This window comes from Camellia sinensis, chromosome 11, assembly GCF_055761805.1.
Source record: "Camellia sinensis isolate YWXY chromosome 11, ASM5576180v1, whole genome shotgun sequence".
Classification (NCBI taxonomy): Eukaryota; Viridiplantae; Streptophyta; class Magnoliopsida; order Ericales; family Theaceae; genus Camellia; species Camellia sinensis.
The window spans coordinates 14835128-14845856 of record NC_138971.1 but is presented as its reverse complement, the minus strand read 5'-3'; the positions used below and the strand labels follow the sequence as shown (position 1 = coordinate 14845856).

Below are 10729 nucleotides of genomic sequence, written 5' to 3'. Positions count from 1 at the left end.
GGTTCAAAGAAAATGGAGCAACAGAAAATAAGTGAAAATATAATTTTTGGTATTGTTTATCATTTGTGGTTCTTGAGAATGCTAGAAACTCCAAAGAAAGTAGCTTACAATATCATTGATGGACAGAAGGGATAGAAACACAGGATTTTTATATGAAGTTCTTTTGAGTGTACACCATCTTCTCTATCCAATTCATCCTCATATCTCTTTTAATTATTAAAAGTATGTCTAACATGTTTCTTCAATAAAATAACCAACATTCAAACCCCCAACAAACAATTCAAAACAGTTTTTTGAAGTAACCCAACAATTTCGATTTCCAAAAATGCATGGAGAATTGCTAATTGAATAAATAAATATGCCACAATAACAACTAATCAGTTTTCAATACTGTCTCATATTTCTCATTCAACAAACAGCCCAAAAATTTAGACATAAAATTTCACATGCATACATGTTTGTCCTCTATTTGTATATATATGTATTTGTGTCCAACTCCTTGGGATAACATAATAAAAGTTTGTTTGATTTCTACTAGCTTCCTTTCAAGATAAATGTTGTCATACTATGCTACTTATATTTGTATGTTTCAAACACAACTCATTATAAAAATGATGGGAAGTGTTCTTTTTGATGGTTTATGAGAAAAAATAACATGAGATGATGATTGACGAGAATATAAGTTCATGAAGAGGATAACTTGCAAGGATGAAAATCTTGGTGCTTAAAATGCGCCCAAATTTTCAGGGCACTTCAATATATTTCTTATTAGGGCATGTAAAATGCAGAAACAAGATACATCAGCAAAGAATGCTTCACCAAATATTTGATGTGTTCTTGCTCTAGACACTTACCAACCCATCCAGGATGCTTCTGCATAATAACAGTCACCTGCTCTAAAATAATGAAATCAATCATTGAAGTATGATTGCACACAAAAACCTGCACACATCATAGCAATGGAAGTTCAGACATATATATAATATATTTAAACACATGAAGGTTGATTTTTTATACTAACATTTGAAGAACTTTGGGGAAACACCAAAAAGAAAAAATAATTCACAGATACCTGCTTAGGCCTCATCTGAATAACCCAATATAATATCACAGTAAAATGGGAAAAAGCTTTGTTAACATGCAGCCTGAAATTCTAAGTTGAAACCATACTCCTGTAGACTGTTAGAACCAATTTGAATAACATGATTATACAAATAGACAAAAAAGCAACTCATAAAATTTGCTAGACAATCATTAAAATATAGTTGCCATACCCCTAAACAAATAGATCAGCACATTTGACCAAAATAAAGGACTGCGATGCAATCTGAAGGGGAAAAGAACAAGACTTCATCACCTTCTGACTCAAGAACTTGAGCTCTCCTTTTGCGTTCAGCTTCAGCCTGCATCTCCATAGCTGCCCTCACTCCACGAGGAGGAGATATATCCCTTAACAAAGAAAAGGCAACGAGAAATGCATGATAAGTTGCAAGCAGAACATTATTAAAGAGAATTCAACACACAGTTTTAGGACAGAAAAAGGCAGACTTATTTCATAACGAAGACACTTCAAGCCCCAATCCTTTGCAGCATCATTGATGGAAATCTGGAGAAAATGTGCATATAAATCAACCAAATCCAATTATACAAGAAGGTGAAACAGTAACTGTAGCAAATCTGAACAGAAACATGCAAAGAGTGTTAGACACATACTACAATAGCTAACCTAAATAAGGTGCCAAAATTAAGGGTTCTGGTACACTAAAGAATTATATAACCACAATGATGGAAATGTTCATATTGGCCATCAAAACTAAATATTATGTAGCATTTTTCGATCCTGGTTTCTAAATTCAGCCCTCATATATATGTAGAGTTTCTATCAAAATACTGAAGACCATTTGTTGCATCATTTCTAGTTTAGATCCAGGTTTATGCCAAATGTATCTTCATTAAGATTATGTTATTAGCAAAGGCATACACAACGCAAATTCTTTCAACATAGTTTCAGACCACTACAGTGATACAATTCAAGTTGCAGAATAAGTTCATTGTGAAAGAAAATTTACTTTGTCCTCTTTCAATGCACGTCCCAGATGAGGCTCAGCAACAAATATCCTCTACCAATGATTTCAAAAACTTGCAATATTACCTTTCCAACTTTCCAAGCACTTGAGAACAAGCTTCATATAAATCAATTAAGTCCATAATTGATCTATCCAACATGATATATAGTTGTTTAATCTCACTACCAATCCACTTACTATCTCCAAAGTTATATAGTACCCCTAATAATGTCATCCTACATTAATTTAATTCCTTCTCATAAAAGTACCACATGTTTTCTATTCATTTGTACTTCAATAGCTAAGACTGTAAATTCATTCTCTTAAATGAATTGACCTTTTATCGCCTTTTGAATTCAACAGCAATTTTACACTTATACTATTATTCTAGCAAAAGCTATAGACACTGATATAGTTTAGGCTGTGCCCACCATTTACGCAACATGTCTTCCGCATATTATTAGTAATGTGCTTTAACTAATCCATAAACTTGATCATTACTACTATGACAGACAACTCATGCAATGAACAACAATCTTTTCCAGCACATTTTGACCCCTGGAAATCAAACACACAGTGGAAAGTAAACAGCCAATCCAATGAATTCTCACCACTATCTTGTCATTCAGGGTGTCTCTTTCCTCAAATGTCTTGTCAAGGGTGATCTTCCCAAGCTCACTACGCATTGTTGTCTGTGCAAGCTGTATAACTGCATACAAGGGATTCTCAACACCATATGAAGCCAGACGAGGGTCCACAATCTGCAATCACTCAACTAAAATGCCTTTAACCATCGCTTCAGAAAGCCAATAAACCAGTAAGAAATCCACTAATTCAATGAAAATAAAGAAAAAAAGAAAGTACTGGTACCTTAACATACAGAACCCTGTCAATCAAGATACTAACATTGTCCTTGGTGATGGCAGATTGGTCTGGAATGGGAATCGCCTCTTCCTTCAAGGAATGCATGTAAGCAATTCGGTCAACCATGCCCCAGCACAATGCAACTTCCCCAAATACTAGCTCTACAAAAAAAAAAAAAAAGTTTTCTAGAGAAGAACTCACAAACAAAATCCAACTATTCATACAAAGCTCAGAGCAAAATAAAGCAAACAGAGCAACAACAGAAGTGCAAGATCTAGAAGAACTCTCTAATTCATCTCCAACAAACTTCAATTGCAACTTGCAGGTGATCACATAAATACATATTTTCATTACCAAAACACAAAATGATAAATACCCATTGTTGGAATACAAACACAATACCCATATACTTCACTTTTTGTGAGAAACTGCAAATGAATCCAGCTGACCAAGATTGATTGTCACAAAAAACATAAACAAATAAAAGAAATCCCCAAATTACAACCAACGAAAACATATGCAAATCCCCAACCTATATATGCGATTTTAAATCTAGTTCAGTGGGAGTGTAAGGATTAAAGCCTCCATATAATCTAATTTTAGGGTTTTGGGTTAAAGAAAATCTCAAAAAAAGCGAAATCTTTGGAAGAAGATAGATGGAACTAAATATAACTAGACATAGCAGGTTTTCCACTTACTAAAATTCCAAGCAAAATAGCAGAGACCCGCAATGCAACAAAATAGCAGGTTTTCCACTTACTGAAATTCCAAGCAAAATCCAATTCCACTAATCCTAGTTTGAGGAGGCAGCAGTGAAACTATAGAGAAATTGGAGCAACACTACACTACAACCAGTAGACGTAGATCCCCTACACAACCCGTAGGGATAGGTGGAGGCAAAACAAAATCAATATGGATAGCACCTGGTGCGGTTCAATAGAAACACGGTTCCTCAACTGCATACCTGCAGGGTATATTACAAAATAGCTAATAGAAAAAATAACAAACATCGGACATTCTCTATGAGGGATAACATTTAGACTGGCACACTCCTATAGCCTGGTCCTCATGATTGCTAAACTAGTTAAAAGGGTGGAATGTTCAAAGTTTTATGTTTGATGATAAATGTTCTTTAATTATGTCTTTAGATTCAAAAAAAAAAAAAAAAGGTGTACATAAATGTTGAATTTCCTCTAATCACATTATTAAGCCAACAAAACATTACAAGCTGTGCATTAAATTCATGGACAACAATTTTCTCCATTGTGGCATTTTATCAAATACCTAGCATACATAATAGACAGAGATGACCCACCTCTAGCCCAACTCAAACCCAACAAAATGCAAAACAAATCAAAAGCTAAGTTTCAAAAAAAAAAAAAAAAAAACTTTAAAAGCACTGTAATGTATTACCAATTCCATAGACCTTTTTGTTAGTTTTACTCACTAATAGTATTTGGTGGTTGGGTGAGTATGGATTTAGACTTCGTTCATCACAAGCAAACAATATATATGGACTAAATGTAATGTTGTTTGATACTAGTATATATATTTTCATCTCTGTCTATTAGATTTCTCGGCATTGATATATTCTTATTCAAACACCTTTGCTTTAAATTTCAACCTACAAATCCATGAAAATCTGTGGGTTAAAATAATTTTGAAATTTCTTTTTGTTTGTTTGTATTTTAAACAAGGCCACAACATTACCTGATGAATATCATAGATGAAACAGAGACTAGAAGAAAGCAGAGAGGGGTAGAGAGAGAAACAGAGAGACCAGAAGAAAGAGAGAGGGGTAGAGAGAGAAACTGAGAGACCAGAAGAAAGAGACGGGCAGAGAAAGAGAAATAGAGAAAGCAGACTGACCTTCAAATCACAGTGGTGCTGTAGCTTGACGCCGTTGATACACCGGTGGAGAATGAACGAAGGCTCAATGATGAAGTGTTGCAACTAGGGCACACAATCGAGGCTTGAAGGAGTTGAACGGTTTTTTTTGGGACTGATTCTGATATGTTATTCACCCCAAAAAAAAAAAAAAACAACACAAAACAAAACAAATCAGAGCGCGAAATTAGATTTATTTTGGCGCCCGTTGATTTTCCTTGGCTTATTGTAGCGGTTGAGTCCAAACTGTCACTACAAAAAAATATATAGCAGCACTTTAGCGAAAAACTGTGACTAAAATTGGATTTTTTAACAGTGGTCAACAACCGTTACAATAGCCCATTTATAGCAGCGTTTTTCGGGCTGCTGCAATAAAAAACGCTGGTAAAACTCGATTTTCTTGTAGTGATTGTTATATAATATGATGAAGCCTTCACAATTGTATCAATTGAACTTTATAAATTATTTTAGGCTATAAGTGAGAAATTCAAAAAGATAATGTGAGATAGATAATAAATCCTTAACTTGTGTTTTGCTCTTGTATGTTCGATTAGGTGATATATTGGCAGTGGATTTGAAATGCTGTAATCCAACTCAATTTTGTTTGCTCGTCCATGTGGCACATTTTTACTTAATAACTAGCTCACACACTAACCCAAATCTTGTGTCAAAGCATCAACTCTAGCGAGGATACTCTCCATTATGCACCAATAACCATTTTTTTTGTGTTGATTGATTTACTCAAGTAATCTCATTAATTTGACACTCTTTTAAATTAAATTAAAGTTATTGACCTGAAAATTAATTATTTGTGTATTCTTGAATGATATCATCTTTTTTTTTTTCTTTTTTGTTTTTTTCCATTTGGTATTAAACCAAAGTCGAATCCCTTGTGATTGTGGATTGTTTAATTATTCACCCTTAGTTTTTAAACGCCTTTAATTTATTATTCTTTCACAATTGCCATCGTTATTCACCCTTAATTTTTAAACGCCTTTAATTTATTATTCCTTCACAGTTGCTATCGCGAAGAGGGATCAAATTTGTTTAAGAAGCAAGCTTGAAGGATGAGAAATTTGTAGGTAAAGAAGTGGGGTATTCGATAGAGGTGGTTATTTTGATTTTTAGGTGGCTACATTTGGAAGTTAAGTTGTTTATTTTTATTTTGGTACATTACACAGACAACGTAATTACTTTGGATGGATTTGTTATCCATTAATTATGATGGTACTATTTTTTATGCCATGGATGATAATATATATATATTTTTATAATATTGTGAGTTCCAGGCTTTTCAATGTTGATGTTGAATGGAATAGGATATTTTTACAACTATGCTATCATAGGGGCTTTCTATAGCATCACAAAAATGCTAACACTAAAAGTGTTGGTACACTTTATTATAAGATAGTATTTATTGCATGTTGTAAAAAAGGTAAATTATGCCAATGGTCCTTGAAATTTACACGATGTGTCAATTTGATCTTTATTGTTTTAATTTGTTCAATTTTGTCATTTAATTTAATAGATTGTGTCATATTGGTCCAATAAACAACGACCGTTAAGTTTGGTGGACGGAAAATCGTCACGTGCTCAAATGCTGTGTCAATTTGGTCCCTGTTATTTTAATTTACTCGATTTTTACGGGAATCAAATTGTAGGGACTAAATTAACACATCGTTTGAGTTTCCGTTCACCAAACCTAACAACTATTATTTATTAGACTAATATGACACAATTCGTTAAATTAAAGAGGAAAATTGAACAAATTAAAACAATAAAGACTAAATTGGCACATCATGTAAATTATAAGGACCATTCGTATAATTTATCCTTGTAAAAAGTGATATTTGTTGTAGTGTTCTTCAATGTAAGCCCATGTCATTGCAAATTGTTCAGCTACAGTACCCTCAAAAACCTTAATTTTTGTGCTTCTAACTTTCTGTATGTCAACCTTCATATTGTGCTTACTTGAAATTGTCTCTGCCAATTACTGAATTGGCCAAGTAGGATTTAACCTTAGGTTTCGTTTGGCAATATCACTTTTTAGCCAAAAAGTCACTATCAAAAAGCCAACAACCTATATCAAAAAGTCAAAGATTCTTTTTTTTTTCTCTACTTTTTACACATCTTTTCATAAAAAATTATAAAATCATCCCAAACATACTACTAATTTTTTTTACCTTATATTTTAGTTAAAAAATAAAAAATTTCTAAAATAACTTATTTCCAAATGAGCCCTTATTATCTCAAAATACCTGTTCACAGTCCATTTGCAGCTCACATGTGGTACATCAATGTTTTGACCTTCTACGCCCCATCACCTTTTACATAAAAAGCATAACAAACCCAACCCAGCAAAAACATTAACCTTGTAGTAATAGTTATTAGATGCACTGTATCCTAATTCCTTGGCCATAGCACACAACTCCACTCCATAATAGAAATTTCATGAGAATGACAAAAGTCAAAATAACTTACCAATCCACCAATATAAACCTTCTGAAGATTATAGCTAACTACACTCACATGATGCATTTTGATGGTGAAATAACATGATCATTTCTCTACATTTTTAAATAGTAAATAATGCTATTATAGAGTGATTACGCTAATAGAACAATAAAATTACTATTAAACTAGTCCATATAAAAAAGAAACAGACAAGATTTTATTCCCAAAAAAATAAATGGCACATTAAATTAGTATTAAATCACAAATCGATTTTCAAGAACCATAAAATCAAGAAATAAATTAATATTTAACATAAATACCATAAACAGGTTTCTTCCACCGCCATTATTCTCTATTTGAATCCAAACCATCATTCAATACCAAATTTCAATGTGACTTTGTGACCTTATTAGTTGAATGCTACCTTGATTCTGATATTGTGAGATAAATTTGAAAACCCTAATTTTGATTTAGAAGACAAAGGAACCCTAGTTTCTACCGTTGAATTTTGTGAGCGAAAAGCCTTTTATATCTCTAAAAGTTTAGATATAAAATTAAAATAATCAAAAGTTCTAGGGTCAAATTGATTTTCACGCAATAATTTGGAAGTGAAATAATTTTCCTCTACTTAAAAATACTTAAAGTGATACCAACCAAAAAGAATTAAAAATACTTAACTATTGCTTGTTATAACTTTATCTTCTTCCACTGAATAACGTTACTTTGCCTCCTTAGAGTATTGAAATTTAAAGTTGGAAAAATTAAGTGATCCAATTAACAATTGACATGTTGCTGTTGTATTTATTCTATTGTCTTCAGTTTGACTTAGTTCATTCTGAAAAGGCAATGGTGGCATTATAATTAAGTTGCCTTGTTCTTTTCATGACTAATGTACATATGAGACATCTTAATTTCCTACATCACATTGTGGAGTCAGCTATAGGGTTGGGGAATGCTGATATTTTATTTGAACATTTTGATTTCTTTTAATTTTTGTATGCTTTGACATTTGGTAAAAAAAAATGTTTTTAAAAACTTCACCAATACTTTATAATTGTACTAATTATATCAGATATTACACAATTTAGACAAGGTATTCTTCTTTTCTTTTTGGGAAATACACATAATATAAGCAAATAGAATTTCACCAATCTACTAGAGCCAACAGTCAAGGTCCATAAGTCTTGCTTCTTATTTTGAAGAATATTAATAATAATATTAATAATTGCATGAATGAGGTAAGACATCATCACGTCACACTTTATTAACGAAAAATAGTTAATGAATGGTTAATTAAAAAACAAAAATGATTTGAACCCACACAGGGGAGGCACCCCCACGACCCCATATGGCTGTGATTGGCTAGTTTTCTTTTTTTTTCTTTTCCTCCAATCATCAGCCCCCACGTGTATGTGGGGGTGGTGGAGATGGTGATTAGAGGGATCTCAATCACTTCTCATTAAAAAAAACTCAAAAAAAATTACAATGGGTGCAATTGCTGCAGTCAATCAAGTGTTCCTCTTTTCTGTATTGCCCCTTGTAAATGGTTCTTCAATTTGAAGAACATCTAAATGCCCCATTTGTTTGATTAGAGTGAAAAATATAATGAAAAAGTGAAAGTGATAAAAAGTGAAGTGAAAAAAAAAATATATTAAATTATTTTCTAGTATGCATTTGGGTAGGATGAAATTTTTGTGAGAAAGTTATAACAGTTGACTACTTTGATGATATACATATATTGCTCAAAAAGTTGTCATGTTGATATGGGTTATACAAGAAATTTATTTTCTTGCATTTTTCACTACTCTCATATTGAATAAATGCAAGTGAAGTTTCAGTTTTTTTTTTTTTTTTTTTTTTTTTTCTGCCTCACACTTTCCAGCACTTTCATCCTAATCAAACTCAACCCAAGAGAGATAAATAAAAGACTTGATATGTTGGTCAACCGATCTAAAAGAGTAATCTGTGTGGTCACCATCTTAGATGTGTTTGTATAAGTTGTAAGATGCCTGGAGTTTTAATCAATTAGAGTGTTTCCCAGTTCAAAAGTAGTAGTTAAATATGTTGCATATATATATACAAAATTTACAGCCAAAACACATACCTCAATTTTCATGGAATCAAAGGTTATGGCAGGCTAGTGTTAACCCAATAACAACAATGGAAGTAAGATTATTTATTTATTTTTGTCTTCAAATATGCAAGTTGATAAGAATTATTGGAAATCTATTAAATTTGTAATTTTGTGTATTCTATTGGTGGCATTTATCAAATTGTCATATACTTTTCAGAATTAATTTATACGTATTAGGAATTGTAATTTCTTCCTTCACATTGTGGAGTCAGTTTTGGGGTTAGGAAATGTTGATAATACATTCAAAGATTAATTTCTTCCAATTTTTGTGTGTTTTGACATTTGGGAACAAAAGGTTTTCTGTAGGAATCCGGATCCTCGGCCGCCCTACCCAGCAGCCCTACCCGGCAAGCCCCCAAAACGACGTCGTTTTGGGGGTTTTTTGTTTTTTTGTTTTTCTTTTCTTCTTCTTCGTTTTGGCTTTCTCTCTCTTCGAAACCAGAGGGGAGGGGAGAGGGAGAAGAGGGAGGAAGGAGGAGGGAGGAGGCTGCGAGCTCGCCATCGCAGCTCGTCGCCTCACCGCCGGCCGTCGCAGCCGTCCTATTGTCGCCCGATCCGGATCGTCGCAGCAGCTGCACCGCCGTCGCCGCAGCTGCACCGCCGTCGCCTCCGCCTCCGCCTCCTCCTCCTCCTCCTTCCCCACTGGTTATGGCCCCCTCCAGTCCGGCCCTTCCCTCCCTCCTCCTCCTCCTCCTCCTCCCTCCTCCTTCCTCCCTCTTCCTCTCCTTCCTCCCTCTCTTCCTCTGCGTCTTTTTTTTTTCGAAAATTTGCCCCCAAAACGACGTCGTTTTGGGGGCTGCCGGGTAGGACGGCCGAGAATCCGGACTCTTTTGTGTAGTGCTTTATTATTGTACTATTATATCAGACATGACATAAAGCCCAGGATTATCCTCAACTAACAGAGGAACATGTCAGAGCTTAGGCAAGTTTTACCCACAAAAATAAATATTTTCTTCTTTTATTTTTGGTGAAGACAAAAATAAATAAACTTCAACCAATCTACTGGAGTCAACAATCAATGTCCAATAGTCTTGTTTCTAATTTTGAAGAATACTAATAAATAATCATAATAATATTAACAATGAAAGGGATGAAACAAGACATCACCACATTGATCTATTCGCATGAATATAAATTAATGAATGATTATTTCAAAAAAAAAAAACAAAACTCGCAATCATGACAGATATAAAGGCTACAATTAACCAGGTGTACCTCTGTTTGCATTGTCCCCAGTTGGTATTGATCACAAAGCTATTTAATTTGATGAACATCTAAAGTCATCTAGGGACAAAATTAGAAGACTTGATCTATTAGTCAATCG

At 33.6% G+C, this 10729-nt stretch overlaps 1 protein-coding gene across 1 annotated transcript; it reads right to left on the bottom strand.

Annotated features, from left to right (window-relative positions):
• Positions 1 to 1279: 1279 nt before the first annotated feature.
• On the bottom strand, positions 1280 to 5073 carry LOC145803070 (uncharacterized). Its single transcript, XM_082896420.1, has 5 exons — positions 4800 to 5073; positions 2937 to 3091; positions 2678 to 2827; positions 1549 to 1606; positions 1280 to 1449 (listed from the first exon to the last, which is right to left on the bottom strand). The coding sequence occupies exons 2-5, from the start codon at positions 3054 to 3056 to the stop codon at positions 1424 to 1426; spliced, it is 354 nt and encodes a 117-aa protein (XP_082752546.1). The 5' UTR covers positions 3057 to 3091; positions 4800 to 5073; the 3' UTR covers positions 1280 to 1423.
• Positions 5074 to 10729: the final 5656 nt, after the last annotated feature.